The sequence below is a fragment of the Scyliorhinus canicula genome, chromosome 13 (genome assembly GCF_902713615.1).
Source record: "Scyliorhinus canicula chromosome 13, sScyCan1.1, whole genome shotgun sequence".
Classification (NCBI taxonomy): domain Eukaryota; kingdom Metazoa; phylum Chordata; class Chondrichthyes; order Carcharhiniformes; family Scyliorhinidae; genus Scyliorhinus; species Scyliorhinus canicula.
Genome location: NC_052158.1, coordinates 45,727,225 through 45,746,170, shown reverse-complemented (window position 1 = coordinate 45,746,170; position 18,946 = coordinate 45,727,225). Strand labels below are relative to the sequence as shown.

Sequence of the window (18,946 nt, the reverse complement as noted above, 5' to 3'; positions counted from 1 at the left end):
TGATAGTTGCAATCTCCCAATTCTCAATATAATCCTTATGAATGTTTTTTGCATCTTCTCCAGTTCCTTTGTCCTTTTACAATATGTTGATCTGAACTGTGCACAGCTGTCCAAGTGTGATCCAAACAAGGTTCAGTATCACTTCTCTGCTTTTCAATTCAATTCCTCCAAAAATGGACCAAATAGACATCATAGAACATAGAACAGTACAGCACAGAACAGGCCCTTCGGCCCTCAATGTTGTGCCGAGCCATGATCACCCTACTCAAACCCACATATCCACCCGATACCCGTAACCCAACAACCCCCCCCTTAACCTTACATTTATTAGGACACTACGGGCAATTTAGCATGGCCAATCCACCTAACCCGCACATCTTTGGACTGTGGGAGGAAACCGGAGCACACAGGGGGAGGACGTGCAGACTCCACACAGACAGTGACCTGGGAATCGAACCTGGGACCCTGGAGCTGTGAAGCATTTATGCTAACCACCATGCTACCCTGCTGCCCCAGTTTGATGGTTTTTATCAAATGTTCTTGTTACTTCTAATGATTGATGGATCTGGAGTTCTGTCCTTGAACAACTTGTAAATATGACCGTCGATTCTCCCTAACCTCTCCAATTGAAATAATTTGTCCCCATGAAGACAAACTGGTGTTATTTCCACAGCTCCATCAAATTAGGGGGCCTCCATTAGGGGGCAGCACGGTAGCATTGTGGACAGTACAATGGCTTCACAGCTCCAGGGTCCCAGGTTCGATTCCGGCTTGGGTCACTGTCTGTGCGGAGTCTGCACATCCTCCCAGTGTCTGCGTGGGTTTCCTCCGGGTGCTCCGGTTTCCTCCCACAGTCCAAAGATGTGCAGGTTAGGTGGATTGGCCATGATAAATTGCCCTTAAGTGTCCAAAATTGCCCTTCATGTTGGGTGGGGTTACTGGGTTATGGGGATAGGGTGGAGGTGTTGACCTTGGGTAGGGTGCTCTTTCCAAGAGCCGGTGCAGACTCGATGGGCCGAATGGCCTCCTTCTGCACTGTAAAATCTATGAAAAAAATCAGCCCATAGTCTCCACTTCCCTAAAGTGCACACAGCCAGTTGGGCAAAATATTGTGAATGTTGGAAATATGATAGAGATTCAGAAAATGTTGGAAATGCTCAGGTCAGAAAACATCTGTGGAGAGAGAAGCAACTTCTCTGCTGCCTTTGACATTCCCGACCACACTGTCCTCCTGTGTTGTCCAGTCAGTAGGGCTGCTCTGAACTGTGGCAGTTTTTCCTCTTCAGCTGTACGCAGAGAATCTGCTGCAATGGTGAATCTTCCCACCGCCATCGCTCTGGTTCCTCCCAAGGGTCAATCTCTGCTTTTCAATTCGATTCAGCCGCTCGGGCTCGCGCTTCCTCACATTCCAATTCCCGAACACTGGGCGCCGACCGCCGCTGCGCGCGACAGAACTACAACTGCTATCAGGCAGGCGGCAGAACTACAACTCCCATCAGGCAGGCGGCAGAACTGCATCTCCCGTCAGGCAGGCGGCCAAACTACAACTCCCATCGCACCGCCCATCCTCACTGCGCGGCTTCGGGGCCACATGCCATGTGGGTAATGTTGTTCGGACCGGTTTTCAGGCAGTCTCGCCGTGCCTGCGGAGAACATTCAGTGTCAGAAAGTGGCCTCTGCCTTTCCAAAGGAGCCTGGATTGTGATGGGAATCGGAACGTGAGAAAGGGTGGACGTGCTCCCTATTCGATACTGGCCACCTCACTGCGCCTGGACCCACAGGCATCATGGGTGATGTCGTTCCCAGTTTCTGAGAGGCTCTGCAGTGCACCTGCGCAGAACCATTGAAGTCCCGCCCTCCATTCCGGTCAGGGACAGGGATTGGACATTGTGGTTATGGGCGGGATGCCAAAGTAACCCTGGAGCCGATTGGCTATGGGAGCCGTCAATCAGGCAGCCGAGCTGTATGATTGGCTGTGTGTTGGATATTGAGGGTGTTTATTGGAAGCGTTTCCCTTCTGATTTACAGGCTGAGTTTTGGTGATGGATCATTGCTGAATATGAGAAGGTGAGGTGTAATTATCTGGGAGGGGCAGTGACACACATTTAGTAAAATGTCTTTTAATGTTTTTAAAGATTTTACCTGAAGGCCTCGGTGTTTAACAGAAGCCTGGGCTTGGATTTGATAGTTTTGCCCAGTGCTGTGTCTGAGAGCTGAATTTGGGATGTGCAGTCTGAGTGAGTGCAGTGTATCTAATTTCCCAGGATAAACCAGAACCCTTCAATCAGCTACGCTGAAGCAATATTTTCCTTAGCTTCCTGCCCAGTGTGTTTTCTTCAAATAATTTGGGAAAACAAGGGGATACATTTCAAATCTCCATTGAATTAATATTTCTCCTGAGTGTTTTTATATTAAACGCAGACTAAGGATAAAATTGGTCTTTAACAGGACGATCCGAGCTCACATAGAATCAGTAGCCCATTTTACACTTACTACACGGTCTTTTCCATCGGCTTCAAGGTACCTGAGAAGATGGGGATCAGGTCGGAAGAAAGAAAGTAGCCACGTTGTCTGTTCCTGGTCACCATCCAGTGTCCCTCCTGTAAACAGAGGATGTGTGACAGTCAAGGTGGCACAGTGGTTGACACTGCTGCCCCACAGCTCCAGGGTCCCGGGTTCAATTCCAGCCTCGGGTGGTTGTCTCTGTGGAGTTTGCACTTTCTCACTGTGTCTGTGCGGGTTTCTTCTGGGTACTTCAGTTTCCTCCCACAGTCCAAAGTTGTGCAGGTTAAGAAGATTGGGTGTGCTAAATTGCCCTTTAGCGTTCAAAAGATTAGGTTGGGTTATGGGGACAGAGTGGATTTAAGTAGGGTGTACTTTCCAGTGGCCAGTACAGACTCGGGTCAAATGGCCTCCTTCTGCTCTGTAAATTCTAGGATCTAAGAAATGTGGAAAAAGAAAGGAGGACTTGTTTCTGATCCCCATACACACAGTGGATACTCACTGTGGAACAGTCTCCAACTGAGGGAGAAGGAGAGAAAGTATGTGAAATCATGTTTCCTTTTCCTGTTTTCCAGGATTGCGCCTTACTACACCAGAGAATACAGAGAGGATGGACACCACAGATAGATCCTGACTATCACCCGAGGAACAACTGCACAACTGTGGGAAGGCATCCAGTCCCATTGCAACATCGCTCAACACAGAGAAGGTTGGGCAGTGAAACCATCATCTGGTAATCAGTTGGGTCATATCATCAGATCTGAAACTGGTCAGTGGTGTGGAACCTTCCATCAGAACCAACCTTTCTGAAGATTTGGCTGTTGGTGATCAGTCACAGTGAGGCTGGGAAGAAGTGTGAGTAGGTTCCACAGGCTTATAAGATCTCACAAAACACTACCACATGGCAACCAAACCATTTAAATGTAAAGTGTGTGATCTAGCCTTCACACAGTCATCAACACTTTTGCAACACCATCGCATTCACACGGGAGAGAAACCATTCACGTGCGAGGTGTGTAACAAATCATTCTCGCATTTAACAAATCTCCATGCACATCGACGCATTCATACAGGGGAGAAACCATTTGTGTGTGATGTGTGCGAGAAATCATTCTCGCAGTCATCGAACCTTCGTGCGCACCAACGCATCCACACTGGGGAGAAACCATTTACCTGCGAGGTGTGTGATAAATCATTTTCACATTTAACAAATCTCCGTGGACACCAACGCATTCACACAGGGGAGAAACCTTTCCGGTGTGCGGTATGTGACAAATCATTCAGACTATTATCGAGTCTCCAGGTCCATCAGAGAATCCACACAGGGGAAAAACCCTTCAACTGTGAGATTTGTGATAAAGTGTTTGCAACATCTACGAATCTCTTGATACATCAGAGGTTTCACACTGGGGAAAAACCCTTCAGATGTGAGGTTTGTGGGAAGGCTTTCACCCAATCCTCCGACCTGCTGACACACCAGTGGATTCACACAGGGGAGAAACCATTCAAATGTGAGATGTGTGACCGAGCCTTCACACGGTCATCGATGCTTTTGCAACACCAGCGTATTCACACTGGAGAGAAGCCGTTCAAGTGTGAGGCATGTAACAAATCATTCTCCGACTCATCAAACCTCCGTGTACATCAACGTATCCACACTGGGGAGAAACCATTCAAGTGCAAGGTGTGCGACAAATCATTCTCGGACTCATCGAACCTCCGTGTCCACCAACGAATCCACACTGGGGAGAAACCTTTCAAGTGTGAGGTGTGTACCGAGGGGTATACACAATTATCGGGCCTGTTAAATCACCGTCGCATTCACACACACAAGCAGCAATTCAAACATGACGTGTGTGACACAGTAAAAAATACTAATTAAACACTGTCACATCCACACTGAGGAAACCATGTCAAAGTGTGAGGAGTGTGACAAATGCTTCACAAGATCAATGTGCTTCACGATACACCTGACAATTTACACAGGTGTGAACTATGAGCAACGTGACTGAGCTTTCACACTGTGAATGACATTTGTGAAACACCGACACATTCACAATAGACAGCAGCTATACAAGTGTCAGGCGTTTAACAAGGACTTTGCACAATCATAGAGCCTGATGTATCACCAGTGCATTGGCAGTACCAGGGATCCGCGTTCAATTCTGACCTCGGGTGACTGCCTGTTTGGAGGTTGCACTTTCTCCCTGTGGTTGCGTGGGTTTCCTCCGGGTGCTCCGATTTCCTCCCAAAGTCCAAAGGTGCTCAGGTGAGGTGGATTGGCCATGCTAAATTGCCCCTTACCGTCCAAAGATGTGCAGTTAGGTGGATTATCCATGATTCATGTGTGGGATTACGGGGATAGTGGGGTCTTTCAGAGGGTCAGTGGAGACTCAAAGGGCTGAATGGTCTCCTTCTGCACTGTAGGGATTCTTTGGGACCCATTTAGGTGTTCAATACGTGACAAAGCTTTGTCAAACTCATTGGATCTCTTAATCCATCAGAGGATCCAAACGGGAGTGATTCTTCAAGTGTGATCTAAGATTTATCTTCCTGACGTGTTGTGTGGCACTTGAGGCATGCAGGTATCACCATGTCTTACTATTATTGTTGGCCTGGGAGGTGCTTTGTGGGAAGGAGGCATTTCCATTTACAGCTTACTGTAATACTTTCTGTTTGTAAATTGAGGAACCTGTTGGGAATGTGGTGATGGACACATATTCCTGTCACTATTTCTTGTGATGAATTGGCCTCTTCTGTAAAGTGTGGCTTGGTTTGAGATATCTTTAAAGGCTGATATCACATCACAAAACGTGAATTAATAACACAATCATTGTTTAAAAATATGTTTCCTCCTCTTCAGTAATCTGTCTTGAAGGCACAGGCACTTGCAGGGGTGAAATTCCAATATCTCCCAAGACTCTTTGCCTCACCAAATGGACATTGCTGATATGAAGACTCAGACAATGAGTGTCACCGGATTACCTGCCAGTTGAGTCAGAGCCAAACTCAATCTCGCCCTCATCTGACAGCGCACTTTTTAACAGAAGAATCTGGGTGGGATGGGAATCCTGGCTAATTTTCCCACCCGAGCTTGCAATACATGGAACAAGACTTCAGTCAGACAGACTGGTGAAGTGGACAGATACACGGCAGGTGAAATGCAATGTGGGAAAAGTGAAGTGATGCTTTTTGGAAGGAGGAATGAATAGAGACAGTACAAATTAAATTTAAAGGAACAGAGAGACCAAGGAGGCCACTGGCGAATTACTTTAAGTTTGTGGGACAAGCTGAAAAGGCTGTTAAAAACATTATTGGCTTTATATATGGAGGTCCAAAGTACAGGAGCAAGGACACCATGCTAAACCTTTAGAAATCACTCAGTTTGTTTATTCTGGGCAACACACTTTCAAAAAGACATCAAGGTTTGGAGAGGGTGCAAAGGAGAGTTACAATGTTATCAGAGATTTCACGGCTCCAATTAACTGGTGAGATTAGAGAAACTCCGATTGTTCTCCTGAGAGAAGGGCAGTGCGGTAGCACAAGTATCTAGCACTGTGACTTCACAGCGCTAGGATCCCAGGTTCGATTCCCCACTGGGTCACTCTGTGTGGAGTCTGAACGTTCCCCCCGTGTGTGCATGGGTTTACTCCGGGTGCTCCGGTTTCCTCCCACAGTCCAAAGACGTGCAGGTTAGGTGGATCGGCCATGATAAATTGCCTTTAGTGTCCAAAAAGGGTAGGAGGGGTTATTGGGTTACGGGGATAGGGTGGAAATGAGGGCTTAAGTGGGTCAGTGCAGACTCGATGGGCCGAATGGCCTCCTTCTGCACTGTATGATATATGTATCTGTGAAAATAGTTTAAAGGGAAATTCAACAGATTATTTTAAAATTTGGCACAGTAGACAGGGAGGAACTGTTTCCCTTGTCAAGAGGGTCTGTAACCAGAGATTACGGGTCTAAACTAATTGACAAAATACTCCGAGAAATTTTGATTTTTGTTTCTATGCAGGAATTTCTTCTCACCTGGAATTAAGTGCCTGAAAGTGTTATGGAATATGACTTAATAGGAACTCTCAAAATGGAACTGGATACTTACACAAAAAGGCAAATATTTGCAGAGCTATGGGGAAAGAGCAAGGACTAATTCAATAACTCGAGGCAGTGGGGATGTGGTGGGCTGAATGGTCTCCTGTGTTGTAAGGTTCTACGAAACAAGGAAAGCTCCTTGGACAAGGATATGACACTGTCGATTCTCGAATCCTCTGACAGCGCCCTGAGTCTAAGGAAGACTGAAAAACTATGATCGCGTCTCTGCAATTTACACTCTAGCTTCCGAGTATTCGTGGATGTATCTCATCCGGCTCCAGTGCCTTATCATCTATAAACTGTAAACCAGTGTTTCAAGTGTCAGAACAAACTCCACTTTCTCCATGACCTAAACTGCGTCATCTTCCTGGGTGAAGACAAATACAAAGTATTGATTTAATATCTCAGCTATGTCACTTGTCTCCAGGCAGATTACCCTTTTGGTCTCTAATCCATTCTGCTCCTCTTTTTATCACCCCTTTACTATTTTTATGTGTGAAAATCTGAAGTCCCGCTTGTTGATTTCCCACCTAGCTCTGTAAATCCTAACTGCAGACCTATATCCTACATTTTTCCACTGTCATTTGTACAGAAATGAAGCATGATGATGCCTGGTGATTTAACAAAACCCCCCTTCCCCGATGCACACCCCTGCAGTACCCCTGCACACCTTCAGGGTGCTCTGCAGCCATTTAACAACATCCTTGACCCTGGCATCAGGGAGGCAACAAAGAATCCTGGATTCACATCTGCAGCCCCAGCAACGCTTGTCTGTTCCCCAAGCTATTGAATCTCCTCCAATCACTATTACTCTTCCAGTCTTCTTTGTGTCCTCTGTACAGCTGAACCAGCTGTGGGGCCATGGACTTTGCTCTGGCTGCACTCCCCAAATCAACAATCACTTTCATCAGTGTTCAGAACTGAATACTGGTTGGAGAGGGAGATACACTCGGGGACTGCTGCTTTATACTTATTCTCTTCAGGTATTGCGTGTTTGACTAATACCATGGGTAATGTTTGTCCTCCCCTGTCTGGGAAGAAAGACTTGCAGGGCAGAGCAGTGGGACGACTAATGTCCTGAGTATGGTGAGGGAGTGGAGGTTATGTCTCCACAGACCTCAGTTCCCTCTGCTCATCGTACCTCAATGAAATAACGGTGCATTATGTTCACTTGCACGCTTCCAAGATTCATTTCATGTTCTGGGAAAGATCTTGAGTGATTTCCAAATATTTTGCTAGTTTTGTTGGTTCAATGTTTGGTGTGAGCTGAATATTGTCTTCTTGTTTGTCTGCTGCTTTATCAGTCTTCTGTACAGATTTATAACTCTCAGTAAATTCCCCTGTTTGACGTGGCTACCTGATTTGTCAGCATGGTGTGCTCTTGTTCACTAAACACTCAGGAGCTTACAGTAAGAGTCCTGTACACAATATATGAAATGAAAATCGCTTATTGTCACGAGTAGGCTTCAATGAAGTTACTGTGAAAAGCCCCTAGTCGCCACATTCCGGCGCCTGTCCGGGGAGGCTGGTACGGGAATCGAACCGTGCTGCTGGCCTGCTTGGTCTGCTTTAAAAACCAGTGATTTAGCCCAGTGAGCTAAACCAGCCCGGTTCAATATATTGGTCAATTTCACTGGGCTGGTATACTTTCTCCATCAGTAGGTTTAGAATTTCTAGTTCACAGGAAGCAAAACATTTCCTGAAGAGAGAAAGACTTGAAGGGCAGAATAGTGGTTAGCACTGCTGCCTCGCGTCGCCAAGGACCCAGGTTTGATCCCAGTCCAGGGTCACTGTCCATGTGGAGTTTGCACATTCTCTCCATGTCTGCGTGGGTCTCACCCCCACAATCGAAAAAGATTTGTAGGGTAGGTGAATTGGCCAGGCTAAATTGCCCTTAATTGTAAAATAAAATAATTTGGTATTCAAATTTATTTAAAAAAAGAAAGACTTGCATTCATATATCATCTGCTCCCACAAACAGCAATGTGTCAGCTTCAGTACGTAAGTATCTGGAAGGAGACTTGAATGCACAACCTCCTGACTCAGAGAAGAGAGTGCTAACTAAGCTACAGCTGACAACTTAAAATATTTCAGTGCAGTAAGGGCCCTTCCTGTTGATTCCCTTAATTCCAATTTCTTTTACTTTGTCATCGGTGTTTTTGGTCCATGGATATTTAATAGGCATATACCTTTTGAGTCGAGCAGAGAAAGTGAGGAACTCAAAAGATGCAAAATAGTACACTGTTGAACAGAAGAACACAGACTGGCACCCGGGGGTTCAGAGGGATCCAGTTTGATTGGTTGGCTGGTGGCCAATGAATTGGCAAAAGGCTGTATTCTGCCCAGCGACAGGTGGTGATTGGGTCCAATGAAGGCAAGCATTCCGTGTGCTTTCTTGACTACCTTCTCCACTTGTGTTGCCACCTTCAAAGGTCTGTGAACATGCACGCCCAGATCTCTCTGACTTTCTATATTCCGATGAGTTTTGCCATTTACGGTATATTTCCCCTCCATGTTAGACCGATCAAAATGCATTATCTCACATTTGTCCGGATTAAACTCCATTTGCCATTTCTCTGTCCAAGTCTCCAAACTATCTATGTCCTGCTGTATCTTCTGACAATCCTCAACACTATCTGCCACTCCATCAACTTTGGTGTCATCCGCAAACTTGCAAATCAGACCGGCTACATTTTCCTCCAAATCGTTTATGCCCATCTGAAACAATGACTGTTATCCTTTTACTTCCATCATTATTTTGCACCCCTCTGTGTTCGTCTTGTGTGTGTGTGTAGAAGGCGGGGCAAGTTAAAGTGGGGGGGGGTTGGAATTAGATAATAGTTAAACCAGCTGTATTTTCTCCATATTTAATTATAGTTATTGTTATTCATAAAAATTAATTATTTAAATTTACAAACCTAGTGACTGTAGTTATTGGGTAGCCAGAGACCAAAAGACTTTGTGTATTTTCCAAGAATTAATTTGTTAATTTCAATCACGTTGCGACTCCAGGTCAAGTGGGGATGGATAGGCAAGGATGAGCCTGATAAGTTCAAGATGCTGCACAGGGTACATATGATGTGGGCAAGAATGAGTGGGTTCTTCCAGGGGGTGGCAGATGAATGTGAGAAGTGTGGACGCAGACCAGCGAATCACACTCGAATGTTCTGGGCTGCAAAAAGTTGGGAAGATTTTGGGCGGGAGTGTCCCCGGCGCTAACAAGGATAGTGGGGGAGAGGGCGGCATTGCGGCGTAAAGGTTAGCACTGCTGCCTCACGGCGCCGAGGACCCGGGTTCGATCCCTGCCCCGGCTCCGTGTTCGTGTGGTGTTTGCACATTCTCCCTGGCCAGGATTCTCCAACCTGTGGCTACGTTCTGACGCCAGTGTGCAAAGCGGCGCAAACCACTCCGGCGTCAACGGTCCTCGATTGTCAGGCATTCACCCCTTCCTAGGGGGCTAGATCGGCACCGGAGTGGCCTCCGCTGCTCCAGCCGGCGCGGCGTGGCCTGCGTGAGTCCGCGCATGTGTGCTGTGGCCGGTGCGAGTTCGTGCATGCACGTGGGTTCCTGTCTCCGTGCTGGCCCCCGGGCAATAAGGCAGCGCTCTACAGGGGCCGGCGCGGAGGAACATACGCCCCCACGGAAATAGCCCACCCGCCGATCGGTAGGCCCCGATCATAGACCAGGCCACCGTGGAGGCCCAGCAGCCCCCCACCAGGACGACCCCCGCAGACAGAACTCAGACGTCCCGCCGTGTGGGACCACACGTAACCCACGCCAGCGGGCGCTCAGCCCGTCGAGGCCCGGAGAATCGCCGGAAGGGCTGCTTTCAACGGCCCCCGACCGCGCGGCGGCAATCCCGCGGACGCCCGAAAATTGGCGGTGGAGAATCGTCGGGGAGGCGTAGCATAATTCTCGCGCCCTACCACCCCCGGGATTCTCTGACCCAGCGTGGGGTCGAAGAATCTCGGTCACGTGTCTGCGTGGGTCTAACTCCCACAACCTAAACGATGTACTAGGTAAGTGGATTGGCCACGCTGAATTGCCCCTTAGTTGGAAAAAAAAGAATTCGGCACTTTATATTTAAAAAACATTTAAAAAAAAAGGATTATTGGGGGAGGAGATTGAGCCAGTGGCGATTTTTGAGGTATCGGAGCTGCTGGAGGGGAGAAAGGCGGACGTTGTGGCCTTCACCTCTCTAATTACCCAGCGAAGAATTCTGTTGGAGTGGCGGTCAGCAACAATCGCCACTCCCAATAGTATACCAACGTATGTGCGGAGTGGAAAGCATTGACACCGCTGTTGAGGCACTGGAGAATTGCCATTTGGTGTGAACTCGGTGTCGGTCACAATTTTTGTGTCAAAACTGATTCTCCGCCCAATCGCTTTTCCCGATTTCAGCGACGGCCGATGGAGAAACCCGCCCACTTTCTCCATCAATATATATATAGATGTCTTTAGCAATTGTGAGCATGCGTGAGTGACATCATTGGTGGCATTGGCTTGCACCTGTTTTATCAGCAACAAGGCATCTGTGTATAGCTGCTGCCAGTTTCTCAATCCATGCTGACCTGTTATTTCAATATTTTCATAAGTAAAGAAGATCCTTCTTGGCTGATGTCACCATTTCACGCAGCAAGGAGGAGGTGTTGTTTATTGACACCCATGTCTCTCTGAGAGACACTCTCCAAACACTCGGACAGTCTGCTGTTTCTCTCTCCAAGTTCACTTTCTCGTGTCCCCATCTCTCCTTTGTCCCTGTCACTCCTGGGTCCCAGCCTCCACTAGCCTCTTTTCTTCTATGTCCCTCTCTCCTGTGCATGGGCGGGATTCTCCCGTACCCGGCGGGGTGGGAGGCCCGGCGGGACGGTGTGGAGTGAACAACTCTGGCATCGGGCCGCCAATTCTCCGCACCTTCAGGAGCTAGGCCGGCGCCAGAGTGGTTTGCGCCCCGCCGGTCAGCGTGGAAGGCTTTGGGAGCCGTGTCAGCTGGGTCCGAAGGGACTCTGCCGGCTGGTGCGGGTCCGCACATGTACAGGAGTGTCAGTGGCTGCTGACGTCATCCTCGCACATGCACAGGGGGGGGGGGGTTCACCTTTGCGCCGGCCATTGCAGAGACTTACACGGCCGGCGCGTAGGAATAGAGTACCCCCACGGTACAGGCCCGCCCGCGTATCGATGAGCCCCAATCACGGGCCAGGCCACCATGGGGGCACCCCCAGGGGCCAGATCGCCCCCCCCCCCTTCCCAGGACCCCGGAGCCCGCTCACGCCGCCAGGTCCTGCCGGTAAGGGACCTAGTCCAATTTACGCCGGTGGAACCTGCATAGAAAGAGCGGGACTTTGGCCCATCGCGGGTCGGAGAATCGCCGGGGGAGGGCGCTGCGAGCGATTCCCGCCCCCGCCAAATCTCTGGCGCCGGAGAATTCGGCAGCTGGCGGGGGCGGGATTCACGCTGCCCCCCGGCGATTCTCTGACCCAGCATGGGGTCGAAAAATCCCGCGCCATGTGCTGGTCCCACAACACGTCATCGCTGCCTTCGATGCTGTGGGTCTTCCTCCTCTGATCTGCTGTCAAACACATCCAAGACTACACATCCCTCACTGATGCTGTCAGTTTGGAAGCCTCCGAGGATGAAGAACGCAATTCCCACACTAGAAATCTCTGTCAACGTTTACCAGGGGAACTGAGACAGCAGCTGCAATATGTGAGGTTTTATTCAGATGGGACAATGACAAGTTTAAATCCCCACCTGAGCTGCTGCTCAAAGTCGCCTCCCTTTCCCCGGTCAGTTTCCCAAACTTCAGGAAACTCCTGTTACTGCAGAAATATTTGGATTGTCTGTGAGAGACGTCAATCAGAGAGCCCACCCACTCTGCCCATTCTCTCCTCTTCCTCTACCACAGCTGCTTCACTTCCTGTAGGGACTCAAAACCAAGTCAGGAGATGGTGAGTGAAGGAGCACAATTTACAATCATTACATTGCACAATATCCACACTAATGTTCAGGCAGTCTGACTATCCTGTGGGCAATCAGCTGTGGAAATGCCCCTTATGCTGTGTGACAAGATCCAGCTCACAGACCTGTTTACTCGGTGCTTTGTGCTGAGCTGTTTGATTGGCTGTGTGTTGGATGGTGAGGGTGTTTATTGGAAGCATTTCCCTTCTGATTTACAGGCTGAGTTTTGTTGATGGGTCAGTGTTGAATATGAGAAGGTGAGGTGTAATTATCTGGGAGGTGCAGAGACACATTTATTCAAATGTCTTAAAAATGTCTTTAAAGGGTTTACCTGAAGGCCTCTGTGAAGCCTGAGCTTGGATTTGATAGTTTTGCCCAGTGCTGTGTGTGAGAGCTGAATTTGGGATGTGCAGTCTGAGTGAGTGCAGTGTATCTAATTTCCTAGGATAAACTAGAACTCTTCAATCACCTACCCTGAAGCAATATTTTCCTTTGCGTCCAGCAAGAGTTTTTTCTTCAAATAATTGTTCAAAATTTCCATTGAATTAACAATTGCCCTGATATATTTTTGAAATATTTTAATTACGATTTTCAACATTTCGTTGCAAACTTTCCATGACAAGACCAAAACACGTATTTATAAAAATTCACAGCCACTCTTGTTCAAGCAGTAATTTACCAGCACGTTGTTTCTTGCAATTTTCCTCTTCTCCACCTGTCCTGTGTTTTTTTCAGGTGTATCCCCCCTCCGTGTTCTTCTCCCCTTCCTTTCTATTCCTCATTTTGTGATGTTCTGGATCCCCCCCCCCCCCCCCCCCCCTTTATTGGTTACTGCCTACAAACAGTTCTTTGACCAAGTTGGTGAACAACTTCCACATCTTGCAGAAGCTATCCTCTGATAGCGTACTTTATTTTCTCCAGCCTGAGAAATCTTTCCAGGTCAGACAGCCAGTTTGCAGCCTTGAGTGGTGCTGTTAAACGCCAGCCGAGCGGGAGCCTCTGGCGTGTGATCAGGGAGGCAAAGGCCAAGTGTTGCCCCCCCCCCGTGAAGAGCTCTGGCTGCTCTGATACCCCGAAGATCACCACTAGTTGGCACGGCTTCACCCTCACAATCATGGACATGGGCTCAAAGAAGGACATCTAGTACCCGGCAAATCTGGGGCAGGACCAGATATGGTGTGATTGGTTGGGCCTCCCTGGCACCATTCACACCTGTCCTCCACCTGCAGGAAGAACCCATTCATTCATGCACATCTTTAGCTTCATTAGGTTCAGCCCTGCTCATGTGGAGGTGAGGTTTTCCCTACGCAGTGCTTCGATCCAGAGTCGTCCTCCTGTTTCCTTGCCTAGCTCTACCTCCCATTGTGTTCTTGTCTCATCCAGTGGGGAGCGTACCTCCTCATAGTCATCCAAAGATGTCTGCATAGTTCCCCTCTCCTAGTTGACCCGCATTCAATAGTTCTAGTAATGAGTATCCTGGTGTCTGGGGATACATCATCGTTTCGTTTTGGAGGATGTTTTTGATCTGTACATACCTCCGGTCCTTTCCTCTTGGGAGTTGGAACTTGTCCGTGAGTACCCTAGGGTGACTACTCTACCGTCCCTGTACGTGTCCCCAGTCAGTGTTCCCCACATCCTGTCTCCACCTTTTGAAGGAGGCATCCATTGTTGCGGTGGGAACCTGTGATTTTTGCAGGTGCGGGCCATAGTGAACATCTCGGTTAATCCAAAGTGCTGTCTCATTTGGTTCCACGACCGGAGTGTGGCCATAACCACTGGGCTTTGAGAGTACTTGGGTGGGATGATGGGAGTGGGATTGTGGCCAGTGCTCGGAGGGATGTCCCAGTACAGGAGCTCTCCTCAATCCTGACCCACTCCGCTCTTGGTTCTTGGACCCACCCCCGTACCTTTTCTGCGGTGGTCGCCCAGTGGTAAAACTGGGGGTCAGGGAGGGCCAGGACTCTCGCATTTCTTCTCCTTTTGTAGGACCTGCTTTCTAATCTTCGGGATCTTCCCTCCCCAAACAAACGCCATGATTATTTTGTCCACTGTGGTGAAAAAGGCGTTGGGGATGTAGACCTGAACAGGAAGAGGAAACTGGGCAGTACGTTCATCTTGATCTTCTGCACTCTACTTGCCAGGGAGAGTGGGAGTGAGCCCCACCTCTGCAGATCCTTTTTAAATTCCTCCACCAGACTCATCATGTTTGGTTTGTGGATCCGTGTCCAGCCGTGGGCTATTTGGAACCCCAGGTATCGGAATTTGGTCAGGGCCAGTTTGAATGGAAGCCTCTTCAGCTCTGCTCCTTCCCCAGGTTATTTTTGTAACCTGAGAACAAAGAAAATTACAGCACAGGAACAGGCCCTTCGGTCCTCCCAGCCATGCGGATCCAGATCCTCCGCTGGCAAAGCGTTCCAGGCACCTACCACCCACTGCGTAAAAAACTTTTCACGCACATCTCCCTTAAACTTTCCCCCTCTCACCTTGAAATCGTGACTCCTTGTTTTTTTTAAAAATAATTTTTATTGGAATTTTTTACAGAAAATATAAAAATATAACAACAAATAATAATATGCAACTAACTGCCCCATAACACCCACAAATCCCCCCAAACCGTAACATCACATGTATCACACTCCCCCTACCCCCCCAACAAGAAAACTTAACCATAAATTAAAATTAAATAAATCAAATTTAAATAAAATAAACAAACATAGTCATCGTTTCCCCCCCCCCCACCCCCCCGGTTGCTGCTGCTACTGTCCCAGTACCCTATCGTTGAGCCAGAAAGTCGAGGAACGGTTGCCACCGCTTAAAGAACCCTTGCACCGATCCTCTCAGGGCGAATTTGACCTTCTCTAGCTTAATGAAACCCGCCATGTCATTGATTCAGGTCTCCACGCTTGGGGGCCTCGCGTCCTTCCATTGTATCAAAATCCTTCGCCGGGCTACTAGGGACGCAAAGGCCAGCACACCGGCCTCTTTCGCCTCCTGCACTCCCGGCTCTACCCCAACCCCAAAGATCGCGAGTCCCCATCCTGGCTTGACCCTGGATCCCACCACCCTTGACACCGTCCTCGCCACCCCCTTCCAGAACTCCTCCAGTGCCGAATCGGGACCCCTTGTAATTGACACCCCCACTCTTGGAAAAAGCTTGTTGCTCTGAACTTCTTTAGGAGTTTCATTATCCCTTTCATGCTGGCCAGGGGGGTTCGAGATGCAGAGGAAAAGGTCATCTGCATGGCATGAGACTCTATGCTCTCTGTCTCCCCTTTTGATACCTCTCCACCCCTTCGCCGCTCTGAGGGCGATCGCCAGTGGCCCAATTGCCAGAGCGAACAGCAGCTGGAGCAATGGGCACCTCTACCTCCTGCCTCTGTGCAGTCGGAAGTATCCAGAGCTGGTGGAGTTTGTCTGTACGCTTGCCCTGGCAGCGCTGTACAGTAGTTTCACCCAAGCTGTGAACGTTGGCCCAAACTTTAATCGGTCCAGTACCAGTGAGGCGCTTCCATTCGACCCAGTCAAAGGCTTTCTCTGCTTCCAGGGAGATGATCACCTCTGATGTTCTCTCCTTGGATGGGGTCATGATCACATTCAGTAGGCGCCTGAGGTTCGCCTTTAGCGGTCTGCCCCTGACAAAGCCTGTCTGATGCTCTGCTCTGTACCTCTGGCAAGCAGCTCTCCAGCTGCCTCATCAGGGCCTTCACCATGATCTTCATAGATCATAGAACATGCAGTGCAGAAGGAGGCCATTCAGCCCATCGAGTCTGCACCGACCCACTTAAGCCCTCACTTCCACCCTATCCCCGTAACCCAATAACCCCATCTAACCTTTTTTGGTCACTGAGGGCAATTTAGCATGGCCAATCCACCTAACCTGCACGTCTTTGGACTGTGGGAGGAAACCGGAGCACCCGGAGGAAACCCACGCAGACACGGGGAGAATGTGCAGACTCCGCACAGACAGTGACCCAGCAGGGAATCGAACCTGGGACCCTGGCGCTGTGAAGCCACAGTGCTAATCATTTGTGCTACCGTGCCGTGTGTATGCAGGTGGCATATGTGCAGTTCTGCATCTTTTAATTCTCTGGGCCCAGGACAGGCCTAGTGTGCATGTGCATTAAGAAAAAGGAAAGTGACATGAGAATGTGGGTCAGGTGACCAGGTGAAATATGCCAGTACTAGAATTGCCCCTGGCTGGGGACCAGGGAGAGATCCCCAAAGGAAGTCCTGTGAAAGGGATGGAGATTGGACTGAAGCAGGTCCCAGTTAAGTTGAGGAAAAAGATGAGGAGAGTAAGAGGCTCCAAATAGAGAAAGGGCTGAGGGTGGTAGACTTTAAGTGCACTGGGCTTGGGAGAGACGCTGGTACTCGAAGAGTGCTCCGGAGAAACCTTGAAGATCCAAGAAGGCAGCTGAAGATTGGTGACCTCAACTACAAGCCCTGGGGGCAATGGTACCCTTTTGGATCAGTAGAGTTCTGCTCGGCGTGACTGAAGTTGTGCCTGTATCTGGTGATTGAATGTACATTCAAATCCAGGGAACGGGAGACTAATAGAGTGGCATTTGGCGAGAATTCCCAGACAAAATCTTTTGACGGGGAAATTTGGAATCCTTTATGTGAGAGACTAAGAGTTTGGTTGACTCGGTGCCGCTGACACCTGGGTGGGTTGTTGAGAAGTCTAGACACTGCAATTTATTTTGTATTGTGTGTTTGACCAAGTTGGCTTGTTAATTCACATGCACTTTGTACTTATTGAATGTTTTGTAAATTATTTTATCTTTCTGACCTTGTAAAGTTTATTATTGTTCCAAAAAATAGGATCTTGGTGTCAGTATTAAAGAGTGAGATGTGCCTGAAGGACTCGCAGTCTTGTCGGGTCTTTGTTTTTTTTGGGGATCAGTGATATTGAGGCCTGAGCCAGCGTTGGTGGCGGAGTGAGTCAGCGAACATCTTCCGCAAATGCGGGGCCAGTGCTGGTGCAAGTTTATAATAGAAATCTGCCAGGATCCCATCTGCCCCCGGTGCCTTCCCTGACTGTATGGAGTTCATGCTCTCTACAACTTCCCCCAGCTCTAATGGTGGTTCCAGGCCCCGTCTCCTATCTTTCCCCATGACCGGCATGCCCAGTCCATCGGAGAACTGCTTCATCTTTGGGCAGCATGCATTTCTTCCAGTGCTCCGGTTTCCTCCCACAAGTCCCAAACAATGTGCTGTAAGGTGAATTGGACGTTGTGAATTGTCCCTCAGTATACCCGAATAGGTGATGGAGTGTGGCAACAGGGGATTTTCACAGTAATTTAATTGCAATGTTAATGTAAGCCTACTTGTGAATCTAGTGAAGAATATTGTTATTATCTTTGAGTCCCCCTCTGGGGGATTGGAGGTGTACAGCTCTCGGCAGAAGGTTGCCAAGATCTTGCTAAACTGCTCTGGCGCTGCGACTAATCTGCCGCTCCTATCTTTACTTGAGCAATTTTCCTTATTGCTGCCTGCTTTTTTGGCTGGTGAGCCAGCAGGCAATTGGTCTTGCCTCCATGTTCATACAAGGTCCCCCATGTCTGGCAGAGCTAGCGCCCTACTTTCCCAGTGGAAAACAGGTCAAACTCTATTTGTAGCTTTTTCCTCCCCGCTAGTTGGGTCCGTGGAGTACCGCCGGTCCACTTCCAGTATGAAGTTGAACAGCTGTTACCTAGCCACCCTCTCCTTCCTATCTTTGAGCGCCCTGGACACAATAATCCCCCCCCCCCCCCCCCCCCCCCCCCGCCCCGCCTCATCATCACTTCAGTACCTCCCAGAATGATAAGAATGATAATTTCCTTGATAAGAGCACTGTGGGTGTACCTATCCCACATGAACTGCAGCAGTTAAAGAAAGCAGTTCACCACCCCCTTTTCAAGGGCAGGAGTTGGTCAATAAATGCTGCCCTCCTTAGCAAAATGCACATCCTGTAAATAAAAAAACTGAGCAGTCATCCCCTTCAGCAGCACATGAGGAGAGGTGGAGGAAATCATGTTTTCTTTTCCTGTTTTACAGTAGACTGCATCGTACATCACCAGAGAATACAGAGAGGATACACACCACAGATACATCCTGATCATCACCCAAGGAACAACTGCACATCTGTGGGAAGACATCCAGTCCCTTCACAGCATTGCTCAATACAGAGAAGGTTGGGCAGCAAAACCATCATCTGGAAATTGGTCAGGGCAGGGGAGCTTTGACATATCATCAGATCAGAAACTGGTCAGTGGTGTGGAGCCTTCCATCAGAACCAATCTTTCTGAAGGTTCTGCTGTGGGTGTTTGGTAAGGGTGATGCTGGGAAGAAGTGTGAGTGGACTCCAAATGAGGTGAGAGCTTCAATCATTCATCAAGCCTCATGACTCATTTCTATG

The 18,946-nt window shown here is 48.7% G+C and overlaps 2 protein-coding genes across 6 annotated transcripts in view; both read left to right on the top strand.

Moving 5' to 3' along the window:
- LOC119975587 overlaps nt 1-18,946 on the top strand; it is a 639,245-nt gene that overhangs the window by 416,786 nt on the left and 203,513 nt on the right. The gene's annotated exons all lie outside the window — the stretch shown is intronic.
- On the top strand, nt 1,939-18,916 carry LOC119976676 (zinc finger protein 235-like). Of its 5 annotated transcripts, none has more exons than XR_005462962.1 (3): nt 1,939-2,067; nt 3,078-4,771; nt 18,586-18,714. XR_005462962.1 is itself a non-coding variant. In XM_038817362.1 (3 exons), the coding sequence occupies exons 2-3, from the start codon at nt 3,404-3,406 to the stop codon at nt 18,859-18,861; spliced, it is 1,140 nt and encodes a 379-aa protein (XP_038673290.1). In that variant the 5' UTR covers nt 1,939-2,067; nt 3,078-3,403; the 3' UTR covers nt 18,862-18,916. The 5 variants fall into 5 exon arrangements, 3 of the variants coding, with proteins under 3 accessions (XP_038673290.1, XP_038673291.1, XP_038673292.1); XR_005462961.1 differs by lacking the exon at nt 18,586-18,714 and adding an exon at nt 5,366-5,384; XM_038817362.1 differs by having other exon boundaries at nt 3,078-4,270; nt 18,589-18,916.

Coding starts and splice junctions, on each gene's coding strand:
- LOC119976676 (XM_038817362.1), top strand. CDS start 3,404: ATGGCAACCAAACCATTTAAATGTAAAGTGTGTGATCTAGCCTTCACA. Junction 4,271..18,588: donor AGAAACCTTTCAAGTGTGAG/GTGTGTACCGAG, acceptor GTTTTACAGTAG/ACTGCATCGTACATCACCAG.